At 41.6% G+C, this 24,676-nt stretch overlaps 1 protein-coding gene across 1 annotated transcript in view; it reads right to left on the reverse strand.

The window, feature by feature from the left end:
- chd1 (chromodomain helicase DNA binding protein 1) overlaps nt 1-24,676 on the reverse strand; it is a 34,451-nt gene continuing 9,775 nt past the window's right edge. Inside the window, exons 9-36 of the mRNA XM_080017927.1 lie at nt 24,419-24,597; nt 23,081-23,205; nt 22,424-22,640; nt 20,620-20,709; nt 20,285-20,475; nt 19,913-20,101; nt 19,558-19,720; nt 17,115-17,267; nt 16,776-16,847; nt 15,230-15,379; nt 14,966-15,114; nt 14,446-14,542; nt 14,270-14,365; nt 12,654-12,830; nt 12,019-12,179; nt 10,660-10,701; nt 10,432-10,565; nt 9,997-10,135; nt 9,718-9,868; nt 7,062-7,184; nt 6,640-6,783; nt 5,580-5,828; nt 5,354-5,488; nt 5,065-5,243; nt 4,577-4,676; nt 4,427-4,478; nt 4,076-4,331; nt 1-3,296 (exon numbers count right to left, since the gene is read on the reverse strand). Coding sequence (XP_079874053.1) covers nt 2,975-3,296; nt 4,076-4,331; nt 4,427-4,478; nt 4,577-4,676; nt 5,065-5,243; nt 5,354-5,488; nt 5,580-5,828; nt 6,640-6,783; nt 7,062-7,184; nt 9,718-9,868; nt 9,997-10,135; nt 10,432-10,565; nt 10,660-10,701; nt 12,019-12,179; nt 12,654-12,830; nt 14,270-14,365; nt 14,446-14,542; nt 14,966-15,114; nt 15,230-15,379; nt 16,776-16,847; nt 17,115-17,267; nt 19,558-19,720; nt 19,913-20,101; nt 20,285-20,475; nt 20,620-20,709; nt 22,424-22,640; nt 23,081-23,205; nt 24,419-24,597 — 4,235 coding nt within the window. The 3' untranslated portion in view covers nt 1-2,974. The remainder of the gene's footprint in view (nt 3,297-4,075; nt 4,332-4,426; nt 4,479-4,576; nt 4,677-5,064; nt 5,244-5,353; nt 5,489-5,579; nt 5,829-6,639; nt 6,784-7,061; nt 7,185-9,717; nt 9,869-9,996; nt 10,136-10,431; nt 10,566-10,659; nt 10,702-12,018; nt 12,180-12,653; nt 12,831-14,269; nt 14,366-14,445; nt 14,543-14,965; nt 15,115-15,229; nt 15,380-16,775; nt 16,848-17,114; nt 17,268-19,557; nt 19,721-19,912; nt 20,102-20,284; nt 20,476-20,619; nt 20,710-22,423; nt 22,641-23,080; nt 23,206-24,418; nt 24,598-24,676) is intronic.

Genomic DNA, 24,676 nt, shown 5'->3' on the forward strand with positions numbered 1-24,676 from the left:
AGCCAGGTGCGCGACCGCCGCCCCGACCCTGCCGCGGCCCAATTGGGTGAACGGAATTGGACCCGAACTGTGACGACGGGTGAACCGAGAAACGGAACGAGGAATGCCGGGAACGTCGTGGCCCGTTGGACGCGTTTGAAAAGGCGACTCACCTCCCGCGGCGTCCGCCTTGCTATTCGCCCGCCGTCCGCTCTGCCACCAGCCAGCGAGCGGTGACAAAACGCACCGGCGTCATGGTCATCCGCGCTACGAGGCGATACCGGAGGCGCGGAGATCCCCCCCTCACGGACGGCGTGGTCATCGCAGTCCGCCTCAACCGCGAAGCGGCCCCGGCCGCGGCCCCGGGTGATGGAGACGCCGACGGTGCTGCCATAGTGGCGCGGAGCCGAGATGCGTCTGCCCCGCCGCCATCTTGAGGCGGTCAAAACCACCGTTCGATAACGCCCGGCGGGGGACGCGGAGTCAAAGCCAGGGCGCACCGGAAGTAATTGAAAATGCACTTCCGGATCGGCGGAGTTTGGTTCTGAAGCTTTAAATTGTAAAAAAAAAAAAAAAAAAAATTAAAATGAAACGTTATCACGAACATGATATTTATGTATGTGAAAATTGACCATACAAGATAAATAATGAAAAGTGTTTACTCCGATCCCCACTGTAATTAGTAAAAACGAATAATATATTAATGCAAATATTGTAAACCACATGGAAGGCAATCGATTCACAAAATGATTTTATTATCCAAAATAACAACAGGAGCTACGTCAATCTACGTCTGTGAACAATAACGTATTCTATGAATTTTTATTTTTAAGGGCTTTTGTTTCATTTGAGCTTTATATGCGATGCGGCGTTTGAGCTCAATTTTGAAGCGACTTGTGTTTTATTTCAGTTTTAAGTCACTGGTCAAAATTAAACCTGTTTTATTACCGATTGCTGTTGTGGAACAGTTCAAGAATAGTTCGTTTAGTCAGTCATCGTCCAATAAAAAAAAAAGAAAAGAAAACGTGCAGTAGTAAAGTTATTAACAGAGGGCAGCTTACACAAAAACACATACATAATAATAAATAATAATAATACCTGAATAAAAGCTTGCTCTTCAGAGTGAGCTGATGACCGATTGCCACCATATCCAATATTCTATAAAGCAGTGGAATAACACATTAACATACCTAACCGATGTTAACCATATAAATTCAAGTTCAAGAGTTTGCGCTTTAATCTAATCTGTGTATAGCTTGACTGCTTTCACAAAATAAAGTGATCTTTCCAGGTTATAACAAATGCAATCTTTTCACGTAAGAACATGTTAATTTTCCTTTATTTTGGTTAAGGGCATCTGTATGCCACCATTAAATCACGAGATTTTGGAACTTCATTTCACTGGCCTGGTGTGTTTATTTCTAAAAAGACACGTCGAGGAGCATCAGATCCCGTTATCGTATCCCCGCAGGAACAGAGGAGACTCCAAATGCATGGGAGTGCAGTGTTTCCAGTTTAATGGCTTTATAAACAACTCTAGAAAACAATCATCTTTTTAAAAAAATCATGCACTTTCAGTGGAAATTCATTTTGAAATATAGAGCAAATTTATATACAACATTGAAGTGGAACAGCAATTTGACTTAATTACCAGAAACACACTTGTCTGCATAGAGGATCCATATTATTGCTACTTCAAAATTCCAAAATAAAAGGGAAAAAAAAAAAGAAAAAAAAAAAATCAACAAAGAAAGTCCGTTTTTTTTTTTTGTTTGTTTGTTTTTTTAACACCAAGCTGGGTCTTTTGTGTGTGACGGGGTTCTCCAGACCAATTTAATAAAAAGTCAGCTCTTTAAAAAATATATATATATTTTGATTCAGACACACTATTTAAGAAAGAACTGAACATTAGCAAATCAAAAACATACCACGGCTAACAAAATAGATCGCTGGAATTAGTCTCCCGTTCCCATAAAAGGTACATTCTGGATATCGTGGAAAAACTCGCCAATATACTGACAAGAAAAGCCTGAGTTGATGGAAAATGGTTGAATCAGAACAAATCCAAAGCCTGAGAGGAAAAAAATAAAAAAAATAAAAAATAGAAAAGACCATTGATTCACTATATTACAATCATTTACAAGTCTATTATTCATGTAAAGGTAACCTGCTGCTCAGAAATCCACACACACATACAGTATACATATATATACATAGACATATACATATATACATAAACACACACATGCATATATACGTGTACACAGACATATATACGTATATACATACACATCTACATATACACATATATATGTTTATGTATACACACAGAAATATAAATATATGTATACATATATAGACACATATGTGTATAAATTACAGCAGACAATTTAATACTTTACGTTGGATGGTGAAAAGAGAAACTCACGCAGACAGAGAAAGGAAGAATTTGTAGAAATGAGGTACTCTGAAAGGAGAGCGCTGACGACAACTCTCAACATGATCGGTGATCTACGCTGCGCAGTACGCCCGGTTCCGCCCAGCCGGGAAAGCGAGCGAGAGGAGGGGGTGCATGGGGTTGGGGTCGGGGGCGGAGAGAGATGGTGAGAGGACAGGAGAGAACAGTCAAAATCCCCAAAAAATGCGGAATCCAGTGTCAAGGTTGTTGTGTGTCCATGTTTTCAATGTTTAAAAAAAAAAAAAAAAAAAAGGTTGTTTGACATTTTTTTTTTTTTTTGTTTGTTTTTTTAGAAAAATAACCCCAGGAACTAGGACGACCGCCGTGCCGAGTCCAGCGCAGCGCAGCTCATGTCTCTGTCAATACAAAAATATGCATCTGTAGCTGCTGCCTTTTGAACGGGATATGTAGTACATCTTAGCGTCGCACAGCTTCTTTTGGTTCCGTCTACACCACCCTCCCCCCCATAAGGCATTTTCACTGGATGTAGGAGTCTATGAAATGTTAGCGCCGGCAGAACCGGAGTCCGGAAGCCCGCTATGTCTTGCGGCTGTTCCAGATGTGCTCCGGCGTACTCCGGTGGTCGGAGGAGTACTCGAAGGGCGAGCGGTGGCCCAGCGGGGAGCGCGAGTCGTACGGGGAGCGCTGGTCGCGGGGCGAGCGCGCGCCGCTGGCCGACGCCCGCTGGTCGCCGTGCCAGTCCGAGTGGTAGCGGTAGGAGTCCCTCGAGGACGAGCGCGGCTCGGAGTGGGAGGAGTGCTCCTTGCCGTCCCGGTCAGAGCGGTGGTCCCTGCCGGAGCGCTGCTGCTGCTGCTGCTGATGGTCCTCCAGCTTCCTGTGCTTAGTGTCGCTGTAGTATCTGCAACACATAGCGGCCGAGTTAGGGTTCAGCAAAACCACGATGAGTCATTCTTTTTTGGAGCCTTTTTGTCGCCTCTTCTTTGTTTAAGTACTCTACGTTTTGTGGACACGCATTGCAAGAGCTGCTTAACGCTGGATTCTGCTTATTAAATGTGCAGAAAACAGGGAAAACTGTTTTATCCCACTGCCCAAACTTTTATTTAAGAACTTAACCCAGAAATATGGTTAAGCAAATAGAAATCCGCTTTCAAACCTCTATCTGCTATATTGGATTTGCCGTTTCGAAAGCACCCCCCAACAGGAAGTTGGGACAATTCAACCAATCAGCATGTTTTGATGCGCAGGGCTACGTGCTGCGGAGATTTTGGAGCTGTGTGCGTCAGCTCCTCTGTGAGCTACGGTTACCCATTAAACCCCCGTCGCTGCGTAGCTCAGCAGAAACGTTTACGTGTAGCCACGCAGAAGCATAAATCAGGCTTTACTTGTTTTGACTCACTTTACTTTTAATTATGCTTAATTCTTTGGAAAAAAAAAAAAAAAAAGTTTTTACAGACTGTCGACTTATATTACTACTTTTCCTTTTATTTTTGCATTGTTGGGATTTGCTTGAAGATTGAGCATTTCATTGCATTATAAATGACTCTGAGTTCCGGGTTTTGTTGGTAAAATTCTTCACAAATGACAACAAAAATCTAATCCAACAACTTGAAACTAAAGGAGCTGTGGAAGAAGAGGTTTTTAGGAAGAGAGCCTCCACCGCCTCCACCGCCTCCGCACCTGTCCTGTCTGTCTCGATCCCTGCCGCCATCGGTCCTGTAGTGGTCCCGGTGGTCTTTGCCGTTGCTGAAGGAGGAGTACGGCCTTTTCCTCGCATCACCACCCGCGTTGCTCTTCCTGGGGGGCTCCGAGGCGTGCCGCTCCTTGCTGGCACTGCGCTCGTGGTACCTGCCGCCGGGGGGCTGGTGCCTCTCGGAGCTGTAGCTGTCCCTGCTGCTGTCGTCGTAATGACAGTTGTCCTTTAGCCGCTCGAGGTCTGTAGGGGCGAGGAGGGAAGAAGTCAAAAGAAAAGCGCCGCTGGGACCAGAGCAACGACGACAACGACACACTCCGAGGGGATTGAGGTTGTACCTGCATGTTTCAAGCCAGAGGTATTGACAGAACCGCTGTTCTGATCCGCTGCCTGGTGGAACAGAAACACCACGTCGCTGTCAGTTACCCTCGTAGCCGGAGCAATGTGCCGCTACGTCACAATACTGGACCGCAGAGGATCTCACATACCTGGGCGTTTTCCTGTCGCTTCTTGATGGCGTGCTTGTAGAGTTTGTGCAATTTCCTTGCATCAAATTCAGTGAACTTGGAGACAAATATCCACAGGTTTCTGTAAAACAACAAAAAAAAACAAAAGCACAAGAGGATATTGGAGGACATTGAGTAACAAGAGTTTCTTCCTAAAAAGGCCACTGACATATTTTCTAACACAGCAACACAATTGAATTTGCTGTGTGTTCGTGACAAAAATCACTGATTTCGTCAAGCTCTGGTGAAAAAGGTTCATGGTAAAAAAATGAAAATAAAACAAGTGACTGACGGATTTCCATTGTTACTAATACAACCAGCAGAGACATTTCTGGGAGGTGGCTTTGAGGACTTAGGTAGATAACGCTTTACAAGACGCATTCCTAAGCCTTCACTGTTCAAGGAGAGGAGCTCGAGCAGCGAAGGGGCGATGATGACGATGATGAAGACACGACCAGGGCGATACTAACTTTCTCCACTGTTTAATCTGCTCAGGGTTGGAATACTCCTTCAGGCACTCTGTGATGTGGTCCCCGATCTTGATGAGGCACTGCCTCGTGTGCTCCAGCTGCTCCCGCTCCGAGAGGCCCTTCTCCGGTCTGTCCAGCTGCTTCAGAGCCGCCTTCACCGGCCGCATCCTCTCTTTGCACTGGAGAACGAGGAGGACATTTTTTCCCCCATTTTATTTTATTTTTTGTACTATCTGCCAATGATGGGGGTGGGGCGGGGATTTATTTGGATTGTTTTTATTGGACCTACCACGCTGAAGGTCTTTTGGTCCAGCTCTTCAGCCTCCTCGGAGATCGGCACATTCTCACCGATGGCCGTTATATGGACCGGTGTGTCCGAAACTTTCTTTGCTTTGTCTCGTGGCTCGGCCTTCACCTCGTTCTGCTTCAAAAGGCGAGAAAAAAAAAATCGACATCAACATCAGTTCTGTAAAACCCTCAATTCAAACTTGTTTTTTTTCCCCCTTTATTTTCACCTTTTCCAACACTTCTTCTTGCTTATGGACTGGCTCGAGGGTCTTTGACTCTTTTTTCTCTTTCGGCTCTTTCTTCTCCTTTACGTCGCGGCTCTCCTCCTTCTTCTCTTTCTTGCAGTCTTTCTTCGCCTCCTTCTCCTTGACCTCCTTCTCCTCCGACGGTGACAGGGGCTCCTCGTCGGGGTCTTCTTTTGTGACCGCTCGCTCTGCCCGCGCTTTCCTGGGTGGGGGCTTCGCCGGCACTACTTCCTGGAAGGGGCCGGAACGATTTGACACTTCACATTGAAAGACACAACAAGTAAGGTGCAGTAGCACCCCCGCCCAAACTCATTTCAGCACATGCAAAGCGTAGCACCGTAGGACCCTTTTCATAGTTCTAAGAACTTTTAGCGGAACTGTCCCTTTTTTTTTTTTTTTTTACATCCACACTGCAGAAGCAAGGAACGATCCTAGTTCTTAGAACACCATTTTAAGGGACTTTTTAGCTCCCACTTCAGGGCGGGGACTAACCGGCACAAGAAGAACCTTCAGTGACGCAAGTAGACAGTCCCTTGTCCCTTGTCCCTTACGAAATTTGGACTTAACTTTTAACTGAGGCCTTGTAGATCTAATATGAGCGAAGATTCAGCAACTGGATTGCTTATTTCCTAGCCTCAAATGTTCAGAAATAGATTTTGGTGTACTGTTAGTCCCTGCCCTGGAGTAGGAGCTAAAAAAGACCCTCAAAAAGACGTTCTCAAAAATATGATCCTTCCTAGTTCCTGCAGTGCAGACACAAAATATGACCAAAAGAACTATGAAAAAGTTCCTGCTGTGCGATAAAGCCTATAAAGACTGTCTCAAATAGGAAAGGTATAAGGCTTAAATAGTTGCCACACTGGATGGTAAGTACAGCTCAATAGTAAAGCCTTCAGCGAGAGGATGGGAAGCAAGGGGATTATTGATGGGAAACAATGAGGCCTGAGTTGAAAAATAAAGAAACTACCCTCTAAGGAAGCGGCAAGATTGGATATGTGAGGTTTCAGACGACACTGTATAACATTGCAGCAGACTGAAGTACCTGGTCGTCTGGCACCTCGTCCTCTTCTTCTGACCTTTTGTCTGAGGGTGGATCTGAGGATGGACTCTTTATCACCTCATTCACCTTGATGGACTTTAGGGCTTTGTTTTTTTTACTTCTTGGTTTCTTCTTCCTCGAATTGGCCTACATCCATAGAAAGAAGAGTGATTGTGACTGAGCCAAGACTAAGTGCCATGAGCGACTTTAGCTTGAGTAGGATGAAAAATTATTTCATGAATTTCCCCCATGCAGTAGCGCTGCTAGAGGATTTTCAGTGGGGTGGACACTAAAGGGGCTACAAATAGCTGGATTTCAGGCTATGAAATAGTTACACAATGTTATTCACCTGAGATTAATCAATCATCACAGTAGTATGAGTATAGTCCAAAGGAAGCTGAATGAATTGAACTTGTCCAACTTACAGAGCCTGCTTGTCTTTGAGCTTCCTTTTTGGCCAAATCCTTGCTTAGTAGTTTGATGAGGTAGTCTGCTCTTGTTTGGAGCTGTTTGGCCTGGGGTTTCTTGTCGGGGTCATCTGGGAGAAGCTAATCGACAAGGAAAGAAACAACGTAAATGAGTTACACGTTATTCACTCAGCCATCTTTGTTTTTAAGAATAATGAGCTGTCGGTGTACATGTTGAGTTTGTTTCACACTTCCGTAATCGGACATCACCTTTGTGACTGCACAACTGTAGCCTTTCAATAACAAGTCTATGGAGCAAGCTAAATATTAATATGATTATTATTATTATCAATAATAATAATCTTTATTTGTATAGCACCTTTAATACATTACATGTAACTCAAAGTGCTTCACATTAAAAGAAGGCCATCAAATAGTAACAATAAAAGCAAAGATCGAAAAATTGAAAACAGGGTAAGAAGCTAATAAAGTAGACCAAAAAAAAAAAAAAAAAAAAAAAAATCTAACAAGCAAAATAGATTAAAAAAAAAAAAAAAAAGGGGGTAAATATTACCAATTTTCAGATTTGGGGTCATCAATTACAGATCACGAAAGATCACAATCGTTCCTCTTCCAATAATTTCCTTATTTCAATGGAGTTTAGGATTTTACTGTCATTGGAACAAGCTTGTTAAATACAATGATCAAGATTCACACCTCAAATTTCCGGTAAATCTCTGAGATTGTGGTTAAATCAAGTTAGCTTGGGTACAATTTCCAGGAAAATGAACTCATGAATGTATCTTAGTCATTACCAAACAGGCTCCCTCCCACATGTGGAGACTATGATTAGTAAATCCTCACCAGTAAATATCTTGGGAATTAACTGTGACGAAAACAATGAGCTTGTTAAACACAGCGATCGAAATTGACCATTTAACACAATTCAGTTCTCCTGTTGGATTGGGATGTCTAAACTTTCTATGAGTGTAAAATAAAGACAAAGTAGAATACAAGCATTAAAAGAATAAAAATCAAGTACCAACAGGATAAGAATATGCAAACAAGCATAATTATAGAAAATTACATTAGAAGATCAATTTAAAAACAATTAAGAAGACTCATTGACACCTGAACTGAAAAGATAAGTTTTTAGCATCCGTCTGAAAGCACCTAGAGTCTGCCTCTCTATTATGGTTTGGTAGCTTACTAGTTTAAAAAGGCTGCATCGCCACTCTTCTTCTGACTGGGGTGTTCTTCTAACAGTGATGTACTTCTAACAGGCCAGCAGTGGAAGGACAGATGGCTCTAGATGTAGGAGACCAGTGATTCTGTAATGCAGGCCGGTCCGAAGCCATTTAGAGCTTTGTACACAAGTAAGAGGAATTTAAAATCAATAATAAAGGAAACTGGGAGCCAATGCATTGTGACTAAAACTGGAGCGATCTGCTCTCGCTTTCTTATTCAGTCTAGCTGCCGAAATTTTGAATAAGCTGAAGTCTCTCAATCAACCTTTTAGGAAGACCAGCGAAAAGGGCATTGCAGAAGTCCAATCCACTTCTAATAAACACATTCGTTAGCTTTACAGTATCTTTCTGGGTTAGGAAGGGCTGTATTTTGGCAATGCTTTTAAGATGAAAGAATGCTATTCTGGACACTCCTCCCTTTTGGCCTTGGGGCTGACCAAAATAATTTCTGTCTCATCTTTATTTAGTTGAAAACAATTGTTACTTATCCAATTATTTATAGCAAGTAGACAAGAAGTGAGAGCACTTTCGGCATCAGAAAGATTTGGCTCCACATAAATATACAGTTGTGTATCGTCGCCGTTGCTATGGAAATTGACATTGTGTTCACTGATAATATCACCTGCTGGAAGCATGTTCTGAACCAGTTCAGGATATATATCAGACAGACCAACCGAGTCCTCCAGACAATCTATGACAATTTTGTGATCAACGGAGTCAAATGCTGCGCTAAAGTCCAAAAAGAACCAGAACTGAAACCTCATTGATGTCAGTGCTAATGAGGGTAGTTTCTGTGCTATGATTGGCTCTGAAACCTGACACTTCTCTAAAATTGTGTTTCCATTTACAAAGTTGTACATTTGATCACATAGTGCTTCAAAGAAAGGATTAGTACGGGCCTCTAGTGACCTAGGACGCCACAGTCCAAGTGTGTCTTCAACAGTGGTTTCACAACAGCAGTTTTAAAAGCATCAGGAAAAAACAGTCTCAAGTGATGTGTTAATCATTTCCAACGCAGAGTTTGAGGCACTATTGAAAACCTATAAAAAAATATATAGTAGGGACAGGATCAAGAGAGCAGGTGGAATCATCCTCCTCAAAGCTTTTGAGGATGAGGTGTTTTCTACGTTCATTTCTGCTCTTCTTTGCAGATACTAGCCCACATTGAGAATCTGCTTTGTTCATAACTGGTTGCTATGGCAATGCCAATAGTCAATTATGGACCACCCCCCCCATTATCAAAAACTGGGACATGAAATTGCCTGGAGGTAGCCTTTTAACTGTTGTCATCGGTTTAAAACGGCTTCACATTAAAGAAAAAAAAAAAAAGCTTTCAACACTGAGCGAGTAACAATACTTAGGTTAATTTGCAAACCCAACAGTCTTAAATGTTATCGTTTTAAATGTAATTAATAAATTGAATTTACTTTATGCGTGAGGTTGAGGTCCGGGTCCATCTTAATCATCTCCCAGCTACCATAGCCATACTCGTAAATTCCTATTAGGAGACTGGAGTCATCTTCCTTCCCCCAGTCAATGTCAAAGTGTGCTGCCTTTGAGTGGCATGGAATCATATACCTGTTGAGAAAAACAAAAAACAAAGTTAACTGCACTTGTGCCTTCACAAATTAACTGATTTAGATGACCGAATAAAGCATAAATATAGGCCTATATTACAGCAGAAAAAGAATAATTGCAAAGGTTACTTCTTCCTCTCTTCAGGGTCAGAAGGAATGGCCTTGTGCAGGGGCGCCAGCTCCTCTTCATGAGAAATAACCAACTTGGCGTTGACCTGCACGCCAGAGATCCTAAACGTTGGTCCCTTTACCTTCCCTCTCCTTCCCCCTGGTGGTACAAAACGTTTATCACATAGCATAAGTGTTCATTTGGGCATCTTCTCAGCGGAACAATCTTCTACACACAATTCCGGGCTAGTCAATTGATTTGGACCCATAACAATTTGGGACAAAGTGGCTGTTGATTTGACTTAAGTTTGTGTGTTATAAAACTATTTATGCAAATTAACATGATGTATTGCATGTACTATGTAGCCAACATTTAACCCTGTTCCCAAGAGCATTGTAGCATTGACTTTGATTCAATACATTTTTTTTTTGATGGCAAAGCAAGAACTATCCTACCTGAGGTCTTCTCTTGCCCACATGGGTTCTCCCGAAGGGTTCGTACACAGCCGTTGTGAACCGTTTCTGCCAAGCGCTTCAGGTCATTTTCTGATTTATCTGCCAGCTCTGCGTCGCGAGCAATAGCGTCCAATCTGACGAAGTATAAAAGGTGATCAGTCAGTGACCTCAGCAGATAATGAATGATAATGATGATAATAGCTTTCAGGAAAATTGGTTGAAACTTACCTTTCAAGTGGCCCACCAAATTTCTTGTAACTCTTGACAAATCTGAAATTTGTTTTATAAAGTTATGAGTTAACTCATTAGCATGTGTGGATTAAGTAAACAAAGTTGTCATCTTAATCTCATACGACAAAATGATTTATTTTTTTAATTCATATGCAAAGAACAGGTACATTCAGGTAAAATCAAGTGAAATTTCCCTGACTACTACCTGTTCTAATATTAACCTTCTGGACCAGGACACCTTCAGACACTTTTCACTTTTCACTCTGTATTCCTAGAGAGTGTGTCCCATTCTTCCTCTTGCCCTCTCCAGAGAATTCCCACAATATTTCTTCTAAAAGTAATGGAATCAACCAAGACCCCGTTGGCACTGTTTTCTGCTTGTGTCCCAGATTACTTGGTTGCTTTCCTTCTACTTGTCTGACAGGAAGTGCTTGTTTCTCCATAAACAAACTAACTAGGACTCCTCCCTTTCAGGTCAAGTGTGGTGTGCCACAAGCGTCAATTCTAGGTCCAATTTTATTCTCTTTATACATATTTACCCTTCAGGCCACATCATTCAGAGACGTGACATCTCCACGCCCTACTATACTGAGAACGCACGTTCCCGTTAATCCAACTGACGGTAAACTGAATTCACTACAGAAATGCTTTGGTGATGAGAGAAACTGGAAGTCAACTAATTTCCTGCAGCTGAACTGACAAAACAGAAAGCCTCGTCATTGCGTCACAGCAAATCACTACTAATCTACTGTAAGAAATGTATTCAATGGTGATCTAAAGGTTTCGCATAATACAAGGTTGGGCCAATCTTATTCTTATCATCACACAAATATTGCAAAAGTCTGTTTTACAACTCAGAGCGTTCAAGCTTTTATCTCATCAACTGCAGCCTTTTTACTTGTCTTAACCAAAGCACTTTAAACCACCTCTAGATGGTTCACAAATCAGCTGACGGGGTTTTGATAGGGACCAGAATTGTGTGTGTTATAATTTAGCATATTTCAATTTAACTTGTTGATTTACTGTCTTATCTATATGCCTGTTTATTTTCTCTGCGTATTACCTAATACAGACTTATTTTTTGCTATATTATCATCTTCAATTAGATTTTCTCTGAAGCACTTTGTAACTTTGTTTGGAAAAGTGCTCTATGAATAATTATAACTATTATTATAACTACTACTATCATAATTTACTTGTAGTTAAGAAAAAAGAAGAACGAAAACATGCTTAAAATGCAAGATGCTGGATTTATTTTTCTAAGCTTGAAAACACAACATTAAAAATCAAGTGAAATCATTTGAAGATTGTACAAAAATAAAAACTTTGTACAAATAAAACATGCAATGGACTTACCTTCGAATCTCTGCGTCACTGAATCCCTTGATGTTTTCTCGTGGAATGGTTCGAGGCCGCCCTCGCTTCTTGGGTTTTTTACGGTCGGAAGTAGAGTCACTTTCAGAGCCGGAATACCTCCTGTTCCTGCTCCGTCGGCCCTCGTTACCATTGAAACTGACCTGGGGACACACATCAAATGGAATCCAATGGTCAGTTACCAAGTAGAACGTGATCTTCAGAACTGCACCATTTCAGGTTGCCTTGGAGGACCAGACCTATTCTGGGATATATTTACTATATAGATGATGCTGCTTCAAGTGCTTTTCCAGCAGTTTGAATGTGCATTTTAAACTTTTCAGACACCTGGATGCCTTAGTATGATATATACTACATGTTGCTTTTACCAAGACGACATTATTTCTACAAAAGGATATTAAGATGACAAGAGGATGTTTATTAGATTCTTTTGTCTCATTTAGCATTAATGGAAAAAAAATCCTATTTAGTTTGTAAAGTTTCAAGCGCATTTCTTACATTGAAAGATTCAAAAGAGCATATTCAAATCGACCAAGACGTTTTATGCACCTTGTACATACACATCATTCAGTCTTCATTTTTTTCTTCAGATGATAGAATGAAGACATTTTCTCTACCTGCTTTGCACAATTTCTCATGCGCGGCAGCATGTAGATCTCCTCCAACTCCTTCTGCCTCTCCTCCTCTTCCATCCGTCTCCTCTGCTCCCCTGGGATGATGTCGTCCCAACTTCGCTGACTACGCTCAGAGTCGATATCAATTTCGTCGTCTTCCATCACAGAGAAGTTTGCCACCTGCCGGGTCGCAAAACAAAACAAAACCAGTTGGGAAATGAAATATAATACGAGAGGAAGTGCCGTTATAATGAACCTCAGCATGGCTGTGTTTCAACTGGAGAGAATCACAGTCACACTGTAACAGGACAATCTCAAACTTGATATTTATTTGACACTATAGCTCTATAAACAACGCTTTTATCAAGCAATACATTTACTTCTCTTATATCTTCAATTTGAGACTTGAGAATTGTTGCCAATTTGATTTTTGCCATTTATTTGGCTTCGCCTGCAGAAATATTTACGTGTTATATCAGTACTCATGGAATGACTCACCCAATGATATTTCTCAACCGAAACTAATTGCTGTGTAATATGATTTATATGTATGACTGTATCACTGTAGTTTTGTTTAAGAAAATTTCCACAGAACATGCAGCTCTATACTCTGAGTAGTAGGAGTAGTAACTGATTAAATCTAATTCAAACAAATACACTCAAAGTCAAGAAGCTCCCTCAACTAAACATTATTTTTTGCTTATAAAACAAAAAAGAATGTAAATATGCATCCCTGAAGGCTTTTCTCATCATTAGCAGAACTAGCAAATGACAAATGAGCAAGCAGTTTGCAGATAACCGTTTTGTGCTCTAGGTCTGACAGTTAAACCTGAACCAAGTCCACACTATGAATAGAGCACACTAGTGTCGGCACTCACTCGTGCTAAAAATAATAATAAATATAAAAATAACATTTATAACTGTTCATAGCACAAACTTGTTGAACGCTTTATTATTTAGGAATGTATTACTCATCGCTTTGTAGCTTTTAAAAGCTTTTAAGCCTTAAAAATATGAAATCTTTGTATTCGAAACGGACAACTCGCTAGTCAGACATGTCTCACTGTGTCCTTCACATTGTCACATTTAATTCAGAACAACCTTTGTGATTGCACAGTACATCTAAAAGCATAACATTGGCTAACATTTGGTTGCCAGTAAGAAGCGACACAACTTCCTGTTTCTTATGTTAGTGCTGAAATAACCAAATCCCCAAAAAGCCTGATAAAATGCACATTTCACACCATCTGACTACAATCTCATTGCAAACTTCCTGTTTTCAAAAAAGTAAATATCCATTTTTAAGGTCTAAACTTTTACCCCATTGGACTGCATTTAAGCACAGTGAGAAGCTGCAGCAGTGGTAAGTTTCTCAATAGTAAAGCATTCAGTGAAGTTGTGCTATGAACAGGTATAAATGATAGGAACCAACATTTTAACATTTTAACAAGGCCTGTAAAGAGAAATAGTCAACCCATCATTTAACCAGAAAAGTCTTGTCTCCTCTAGTACAAATGATAAAAATAAATCCATATCATGGGACATATTGCTACAGGTGTACTGTACGTTTTTACCACCCTTTCCTACATAACGGCAGCATCTAAAATGGTTTTATTCACCTTAAATTGAGACAGAAGCTCTTCACCCACGGTGGAGGGTCCGGGGTCATTTTCCCTGGTCTCTGCTCTTTTAAGGATCTCGTCAATATCCATTTCCTATAGTGCAGAAGAAGATTTCATGTTAGCGCAAACTAGCAAACATTCTATGTCACAATACAGATTTTTGTGCCGCAAACCTGAGGTTCCTGCTCTTCGCCCTCCGGCTCTTTAAAAAGCTCTTCGGCACCAAACTTCAAGATGGCAGACAATTCCTCTTTGTTGAAGGGAGTAGAACTGCAAGCAATGAAAAAGGTAACTAAATATTTCGAGTAAAAAATGTTTTTTTTCTGGCAATAATTCAACAAAACGCAGAAGCACTAAGCGAGATCTGTATTTGGGAGTTTAATATTTTTCCAATACCATTTTGTGAAGATACTTCATATTTATATCTTTATGTTGGAAATACTAAATTCTAGTCATACACTGATTTAGAGTTGGAACATCTGGTTTTAAATTGAGCCTTACAGCAACAAGAAAACAATATGACAATGTTTTATTGCAACTGCACCAGCATTTAGTGACATTTTTGGCTGAACAACTTGGCTATCAAACTTTGACTGTGAACAAAAACTTGTCAAATGTCAACTGAGAGAAAAAATGAATAAAAAAATCATAGCAGAATGAATTTCTTATTTTATTTTTGCAAATATCGCTTACCTTGAAGGAGCAGCACCTGTGTGGAGGACAGTCTTTCCAGTCGTGTCCATTCTTTGAATGACCAGGTGGTCTAGCACCATCTTTTTCTTGGCCCGCTCGATGATCTCCTCCTCCACGGAGCCCTTGGTCACCAAGCGGTAGATGTTCACCTATGCGCAAAAACAAATTAAAATTAAAGAAAGAAAGAAAAATAAAAAAAAAAAAACAAACAAAAAAAAAAAAACACACAAGGCCATGTATATACGTATTTGACTGAGCGTGTACCTGTCTCTTTTGACCGATTCGATGAGCCCTGGCCTGGGCCTGCAGATCATTCTGTGGGTTCCAGTCAGAGTCAAAGATCACTACTGTGTCAGCAGATGCCAGGTTGATGCCCAGACCGCCAGCCCTTGTTGATAACAGGAAGCAGAAATCCTGAGTGGGGAAACCAAAATATGTATTATTATTAATAATAACAAAAACAACACCAAGCGGGCAGAAAATATATCCTTTTCCATATAGTGTAGTACATACATGGCATAGTGTTAATACACCGATTAGCCACACCATTAAAAACATCCGTCTAATATTGTGTAGCTCCCCCTGGTGCTGCCAAAACAGCCCTGACCCATTAAGGCATGGACTCCACTTGACCTCTGAAGGTGACCTCTGAAGGTGTCCTGTGGTATCTGGCACCAATACGTAAGCAACAGATCCTATAAGTCCTGTAAGTTGCAAGGTGGGGCCCCGCATGGATCAGGCTTTTTTTTTTGGGATGCTCCATCGGGTTATACCCATGGATCAGGTTTCCAGCACATCCCATAGATGCTCGATCGGATTGAGATCCGTGGAATTTGGAGGATAAGTCAACACCTTGAACTCTCTCATGTTCCCCAAACCACTCCCGAACAACTTTTGCAGTGTGGCAGGGCACATTATCCTGCTGAAAGAGGCCACTGCCATGAGGGCAGTTAAGAAACTTGGCCTGCAACAATGTTTAGGTAGGTGATACGTGTAATATCTACATGAATGCCAGGACCCAAGGTTTCCCAGCAGAACATTCCCCAGAACATCAAACTGCCTCCACCAGCTTGCCTTCTTCCCATAGTACATCCTGGTGCCATCTCTTCCCCAGGTAAACAACGCACACACACTTGGCCATCCACATGATGTAAAAGAAAACTTGATTCATCAGACCAGGTCACCTACCAATACTGCATGGTCCATTTCTGACGCTCACATGCCCATTGTACATGTTGGGTGGGGTCAGCATAGGCACGCTGACTGATCTGGGGCTACACAGCCCCATATGCAGCAAGCTGTTGTGCATTCTGTGTTCTGACACCTTTCTACACAGCCAGCATTAACTTTTTCAGCAATTTGTGCTACAGTAGCTCTTCTGTAGAAGCGGACCAAACGCACCACGTGCATCAATGACCCTGTTGCCAGATCACCGATTGGACCACTTTTGGTAGGTACCAACCACTGCATACCGGGAATACCCCACAAGACCCGTCGTTTTGGAGATGCTCTGACCCAGTCGTCTAGCCATCTCAAGTTCGCCCTTTTCTGCTCAGATTCTTACACTTTTCCATTGTTCCTGCTTTCAACACATCAACTTCAAGAACTGACTGTTCACTTCCTGCCTAATACGTATATCCCACCCCTTGACAGGTGCCATTGGAACGAGATAATCAATGTTAATCACTTCAATTGCAGTGGTTTTGATGTTGTGGTGATCGGTATACACACACACACACACACACACACACACACACACACACACACACACACACACACACACAATACTTTAACCGTGTGTAGCACTTACCTCTGAGCCCTCTGCATTGAAATGGTCCAAAGCTTGCTTCCTCATCTCTCCCTTTATGGAGCCATCTAATCTCTACACAAGGTCAAAATGAAAGACCAAATATGTAAATACCCACTTTAATTTCCCAATAACATTTGTCAAGTTCAAGCTCAAGAGATAAGTTGTCACATACATATACATACAGTCATACATATATGCAGTGAAATGTCATGACACCTGGTGATTACGCATACATAGAAAGAAAATATGCATATACTTTTGTTTTTGCTAGACTTTATGCTTTGTCTGATTAAAATAACAACCTTAAACCGCCGTGTGATTTGAGGTGCACATACCAACCTGGAACAGAAACTGTCTGCTTCTTAGGTAGTCTGCCAGGATGTCCAGCATCCGAACCATCTGGGAGAAAATGAGAACCCGGTGGCCACGCTCCTTGAGACGCACAAGCAGCTTGTCCAGCAGAACCAACTTGCCGCTGCTCCTGATCAAATGCTGTAGCAAAGAACAGAGCGATATCGGTCAACCCAGTTTGGTTATTTTTCCCCCTTGTACACCAAAATGAAATGTGTTTTGTGGTAAACCTGGGTAATACCGCTAAAAATAGACGATTGACGCTGTTCCCATTGCCAGTAGACAAGTATGCCTTTTTTTTTTTTTTTCCTGGTGTGTCATGTTCAAAGTTACGAATGCCCTGGAAAAGGGGCGTGCCATGGGTCCGGTGCGCGCGCATCGGGCCTGGGTGTCATGTTCCCATCACTATCGGAGCTGGAACCGATAAAAACCTGTGACTATTGCAGGTTCATTTGTCCCGGGACTGAATGCCGGGTGTAATCTTTCCCATTAAAGAGAAAAGCCAGATGTGAGCCTGTTTTTGGTTCAGTGGAAAAAAGGTATTAGTGAAGTGGCCGTGATCAAGGTCACCTGAGTCTCTAGTGTTTACTTTGTTGATGATTTAATGAATGCACAGCAAGGCACATTTTTAACACTTAAAAAAAATAAAATAAAACACCAGGTTTCAATCACAATAGTGTCAGGCATGTATATATGTTGCATTGAAAAATAATGGTTGAACATCATGCATTTTATCAGGGTATTCAGGGTTTTATTAACACCTGACAACGCTTCTGCAAGCAAATTCATTATTTTGGTTACATCCACAGTAACGTCAGCGACTACAAACAGGAAGATGTGTTGCTTCCTACCGGCAAACAACTGTAGCCAATGTTATGCTCGTAGTGTACTGCGCTAAGAGCAAAAAATAAAATGTGATGTTACAATTACTCAAATCATGTTGAAGACATGTGACTGTACTGTCAGCTTACCGTTCTCAAAAAGGAGATTTAGCATTGAAGTTTATTTAAGTCTTAAACATTTGCCGCATTAGACGGCATCTCAGCACAGTGTGAAGCTGCAGCTGAGCGGTAAGTTTCTCAATACTAAATCTTTCAGCAATTTCAGTTAGAAATAATAGGAACCGACATTATCATCATGCCTGGGTTGAAAAATAGCACAACCTATGCTTTTAATGAAAATGTATGACAATATAAGGATAGGATTGATTGCCAATAACTGTCATTGAGACTACTACAGCCTTCTGATCTGATCAGTGTCGGTGAAAGCCAACTAAAGCATGGCGTTATGCTAAGTGGTTTGTAATAAATATTAAAGACGGGTATCGCCGGTTGGGAATAGGAACTCCACTTGCACATTAACTCGGTCTTGCATGCAAGTGGCATACAAATCCTTTCTGTAGTGTGCCCTGCCTACTAAAAGACGGGACATATTTAAATAATAAATGTGAACTTGATTTGCTTTTATTATGGGTACTAATAAAATTGTAGTCCATCACTTGTGGTTTTGGCCTTTCGAAACTACAATCCATTAACACAAAGTCCTATATTTTGATAAAATGAATACAGAAATGAATATTAGTATTCTGGCGCACACACACACACACACACACACACACACACAATGACATCACAGGCCGTCTCTGCGTGCGAGATGTACACGCAAACAAAAATGGTGTGAGAACTCCCTGGCCATGTAATATGGTCAGATATTCACCACCAGCAGCTCCATATCCTGACTGCAGATAGTCACCTTAACAGTGACATGTCCTGGGTTGCACCACCTGATGTTAATGAAGAGAGTGAGTAGCCTTCGGTAATGATGGGGAACATGAACACACTGGCCAACAACTGACGATCTGGCTACAGGGAGTGTAATTTACTGTTTCAGGGAAACTTGCCTAATCGGCAACTCCAGACACTAATGTGGATTTACCGGGATTCACTATCATGAGAGTGGACAGAGACGTTCCTCTGGATGGGGTAAGCATCGCTTGCGTGCCCCATTGTTCGGCGTGAGAGCAGTTGTTCCCTTGAATACAAGGTTTTCTGCCACCGTTATATAGATAAGAAAAAAGCCATATCCATAGGATAAAAAGAGATCCACACAATGCGTGCAATCCAAAAAGTTAAGAGTGAAAAGAAAGTTGGAAAAAAAGAGTAAAAGAACACACTACAAAGACTACTAGAACTACTGGCTGCACTCGTGTTACCACATTTGCATAAAGCAAGCTTAAGAGTATTCAACACTTGAAAAATATCCCTTTAACATACATTTAGAAGAGATAAAAAACAATTTTAAATGGGCGATTAACTGTGGACAATCATGCGATTAAATATTTAACTGATTGACAGCTCTAGCGTAACAAAAGCCCTCCGGAAGTGTTAAATCCAACGTCATAATTATTGATAAAAAATGAACAAAGAAGGACCTGCAAGGCTTCGGCTCTGTTGAAGAACTCATTGTCCTCAGGAGGCTTGATAAGGTAGCAGTGGTTGCAGCACTTCTTCAGCTCCATCATGATGTTCAAGAAGCCGGACGTGCTGCCCTTGGTGCCTTTGCTGAGAGCCTTGTAGTTCCTGGTCAGTATCCACCTGGTCACACAGTGGCAAATTGTTTCCAAACGCACACAAAGACAAAATATAGAAAATGTGCCTTACCAGGTACATGATAGTGTAGATAGACGTGCAATTACTTAAGGCTAATCACAGAAAAATTGTGATTAAATACAATAAATAAAAAATTATAATTTTTATTTATAAATTAGTATCATCTTTCACTCATACTTGTAATACTGTTTCTGGATAGCGCTCATCTCGACTCTGAGGATTTGCTCCACTTTGGCAGGAAGTGACTTTTCCACATCCTTCTTGACTCGACGTAGCAGAAACGGCTCCAGCTCCTTGTGCAAACTGGCATAACCGGAGTCCCTGCCTTTACCGTGATCTTCTTCAAACATCTCCCAAGAATGGAACCTGGACACAAAAGGCCCTTGAGCGATCTGAACGTAAACATTACCGGCACTCAAGGCCGAGCGGCGGTCGCGCGGAATAAATATATATTCGGCGGTGGATGCTGCGGCAGGCTTTGACAAAAAGGCATTACGAGGTCGCATGGGATGGAAGATCTATGGGACTTACTTCTACTTAATGACTTACTTCTCGGGCATGATGAAGTGCAAAAGCGACCAGAGTTCTTTAAGGGAGTTCTGCAAGGGCGTTCCAGTAATAAGCAGCCTGTGGTTGGATTTAAAGTCCATCATGGTCTTGTAGAGAAGCGAATCGTCATTCTTCAGCCTGTGAGCCTCATCGACACCGATGAAGGCCCAACTTACATTGCCCAGAAACGACTAGGAAGACACAATTACAGCACTGGTATTACTTATGATGGCAAGCTGGTATAGGTTCAAGTCTCATTTTGATCAAATCAGACAATACACACAATAAACCATGCATCTCTAAAATATTCTCAATGGATGAGAGCAGACGCTAACCTTATCTTTGAGGAGTATCTCATATGTCGTCAGCAGGATGTTAAACTTAAGTCTCTTGTTTTGGACGTGCATCCACTCATGTGTTCGGATCTAAAAAGGAAAGAACAAGGTTTTTTTTAAATAAATAAGTACATGCTGTACACAATGTAGAAATAACAACTACACATCCCCAAAGGCTGTTCCGACAACTTCTCGGGGAGAGGCACTCGCTAACACTGAAATTAAACCTGTCAACCACCGTTGCTTTCTTCAGAACCATAGATACATTAAGTTTGATCATTTTTCAATGCAAGTTGACCTTAGGACCCGTCTCCTAAAAAAGCAAGAAGGTCCTGGGTTTGATTCCCGCCTGGGGCACTGTTGGCACCGTGCTCCGGTGGGTTAGGGCCTGCGGAGGGGCGGTTGGGGCTGTGGCCCGTCTGTGGCTGTGGCTGCGTCTTGTGCCTGCACTTGGGGGTGGGTTGTATGTGTGTACCCCTGGAGTGTAAGGTCTACTTGTGCTCCCTGGGACTGGGTGATGCCCCGCGGGCCTCCGGCTTCTCTGGGGGCCTGGGTGTCTTCTGTGGCTGCAGGGCAGGGAGCTCGGGGCTTTCCTGCAGCTGTGGGGTGTCTACGCAGCTGCAAAGCTTCGGGGCCCTTTCCGCTGCTTGAAGGCGCCACAACATAATACCGACCTTATACACCGGTGAGTGTACAGGACTTATCCCAGAACTTGGGATAAGTCCTATACACTCACCGGTGGACACCACCTTACAAACACCGCCTCCTGGTTGCATTCCTCTGCTTTAATCCCCCATTTACTGCCATAACTATGACAGGAAAAGGGCCACGTGCCCAAATGTGGTTCCAGTTTCCTGGACCTGATTAACTCTGTTTTTCAATACATGTTGTCGTCCAATGATTATGTTTCCGTGTAAATGTTGTTTGGTTCTGAGTTTAACTATCTAACCCGTGGTGATTCTACCCCTCTTGGAGTAGTGATCAGTTGTTTATAGACCCAAACATGATAAATAGTCCTCCAAAGAGGGGGATTGGTGGTGGTTTTTGGATAGCCAAAAAAGGTGCTCTTGTCATCCACAGGACAGTGTTATTGCAGCAGTCCTTGATGATTTAAGAATTAATAAAGAGTTGCATTGCAGGTTGAGAACTTGAACTCCACTTGCAGACTAACTCTTTCTGCATGTCAGCATGCTGACAGCACGGATCAAAAAACCCTGTCCTTTTTCAAACCTTTTTTTCTGTGCCAAAGAACGGTTGTGTTTTGTTGCTAAATATCAACTTGTGTGGATGATAAGGATATCTCAAGTTGCACAACGGTACCATTAATGGATTATGACATTTGGCACCTGCTACCACACCGCGACAACATGAAGTGAGGGCGACTACCGAGTCTTACCAAAGTACCTTTTTACCGTTTGCCGATGGTGCTTTTGTTCGAGGTTTCAGTGAATGAAAGATTACACCGTCAATTTTGCAAATATGTGTAAAGTGGGATTTTAAGATAGAGAGATAGATAATTTTCCCTCTCGTGTGAATTTGAGAGCCCCAACAAACCTAAATATTAATTATATTATATCATACTGTAATTGAATATACGGAAAAGGTGCCATGTCGTGATCGAGACATAAAATAACCTACATCACGACAGAAGATTTTGCCCAGCCCTATTCTGCAAGTGTCTGTCGTTTCTCCACTTTTTTGTCTGTGGTCATGGTGATATCTCCATCCTGAAAACGTCAACGCATTCTCTTTGAAGATTAGCTCCAACTCAAAACGTCCCCGATCCAGTCATTCTATTACCTACCATGTTCCTGCTGCTGATGTCTCCCAGGTAAACCACCACGTTCATCAGAGGAGCCCAGAGCTGGATCTCCCTCTGCCAGGAGGTCAGTGTGGACAGGGGCACCACGAGCAAGAAGGGCCCATACAGCTGGTGTTCATGGAACAGGTAATTAAGAAAGGAAATCGTCTGGATGGTCTTGCCCAAGCCCATCTCATCGGCAAGAATGCAGCTGTTGCCTCTAGATATGGGGGACAGCGGAGGATTAGGAAGTTTTAGGACGTCCTACTTCACCGATCGTGGATACAGAAGTTTTGATTGTCTTTTGCAAAATGTTCACAACAAACATTGTGGCACCGTTTCATTGGTTCAAAATGAAGGACACTTTTACGACGAATCCGACAGCGGACCTGACCGGCGGAAATCACACCTCATTTGAAATATGACGGAGCAAGCGGGAGGGCTCGGCATCCCTGCAGTCATTTCCAGTATATCAGCGCGATAGTCTAATATAATATCTGAGAGATTTATACAGTCTTGGGCAAACTAATAATACACACAATTCATCAATATATATATAATAAATACAAACATTTATAGCTCACACTCACACACACGCACACACACAAATGAAAGGCAGCAATAATGTGTCAACCATGTAAACAATTTAATGGATCATACTTGCACCATGAGTGGGCCATCCAGTTCAAACTGTCAATCTGATAGTCTCTGAGCTCCAGCCCATCACATCCAATATACGCTGGCTGCTTCTTCATGGCCGCAAACCTGGGTCGCTGCTTGAGAACCTAAATAAATAAAATATATTTTTTTAAAAGGTAGGCTTCAGCTTTTCCCCCCCTCATGAATACTAATAACATACACAACGTCAAATTTTTTTCCCTTGCATTTCAAAGATGGAACTCTGAACTAGGGCTGGACGTTAAAAATTATATCACGATATAATTTGAAGCACGTACGTAACGGTATATATTACAGCATATTAGTTTTACTTAAAATTTCAATATAAAGCTATTACATCCTCTTAACTGTACTACTAGGACATATTTCGCATAGTAAAGAGGTATTTTAAGAACATTTACTGCGCAAAACTGCAATAATAAATAGAAAAGAAATACAAAATCTTTTCTCAAGTAACTTCCACCCCTGAAAAACTTCCAATATTTGTTATTTTTTCCCCTTTTTTGCCATTTAAAATAATTTTAATTTCGCCATCCGCCGCAATTTTCGAGAATTGTAATGTAATAAAATGTATTAAAATTTGAAATTTAAATATATTAAAAATGATAATAATAAATCCACATGGATGTTGCTAGCAAGATAGCAATAGCTTTGGCCTGGGTTTCCTATTGTTCCCGAGCTGGACGGCTAACAGAGCTAGCGAAGGAGCCAGAAAACAACTGAGTAAGTGAGTGAGTGAGTGAGTGAGTGAGAGGAGGCGGGCTATGTGGGTGCTGCAGTGGTGAATGTCAACTCGCTGTCAGAGAGAAGAGAGAGTGAGAAAACGCAGCTGGTACCGGTATACCATTTCGAAAATGAGTATTGAAGCCATTTCAAACATTCCGAATTGATATGTATAGAAAAATCCATATTAAGACTAACCCTACTCAAGGGCAATGTAGGGCAGATTCCTGCGTGTGTACTATCTATACCGTTTATACCGTCCACCCCTGCTCTGAAATAGTTCTATATTTCACAGAATGTTTATGGTTATGTCTCATCTAGTCAATGAATTATATTTGATTCACTCAATAGATTGAATAGCAAGTGAGTGATATGCAGTGCAGAATGTGAATAAATAACCATTTAGCCAAATCAGATCTAGAGACGAACATTCCATTCTTGTCTACTTTTTATGTGACTTCTTGAAGATTTTGAATTAATTTGCAATCGTGGTATTACCAGAGTCCCTTGTTAAGGCATAAGTATCGTTTCGATATCGAGCATCGTGATACCTATTTTCAAAACAAAAAAAACAAAACAGATCAAAACCAGATTTACCTTGCAGTCTCTAACGGGAATGGTTTTGGAATGGTTTCTGCTCATGTAGTCATCTATACACTTCTGGAACTTTCTTGCTATGAGCGCTCCGTCCTCCCAGCTGCATTCAGAGTACGGCAGACCCTGCCACTTGCACAGATAGTCAGGGTATCCCGCTGCAGACTTCTGGTTTGAATGCCCTGCTCAAAAAAACAAAACAAAAGCAAAAACAAAATCACAAATCAATTCCAATGTCCTAAAGACTTTCATCGCTTGAAA

This window comes from Zeus faber (genome assembly GCF_960531495.2).
Source record: "Zeus faber genome assembly, chromosome: 17".
In the NCBI taxonomy this organism is placed as follows: Eukaryota; Metazoa; Chordata; class Actinopteri; order Zeiformes; family Zeidae; genus Zeus; species Zeus faber.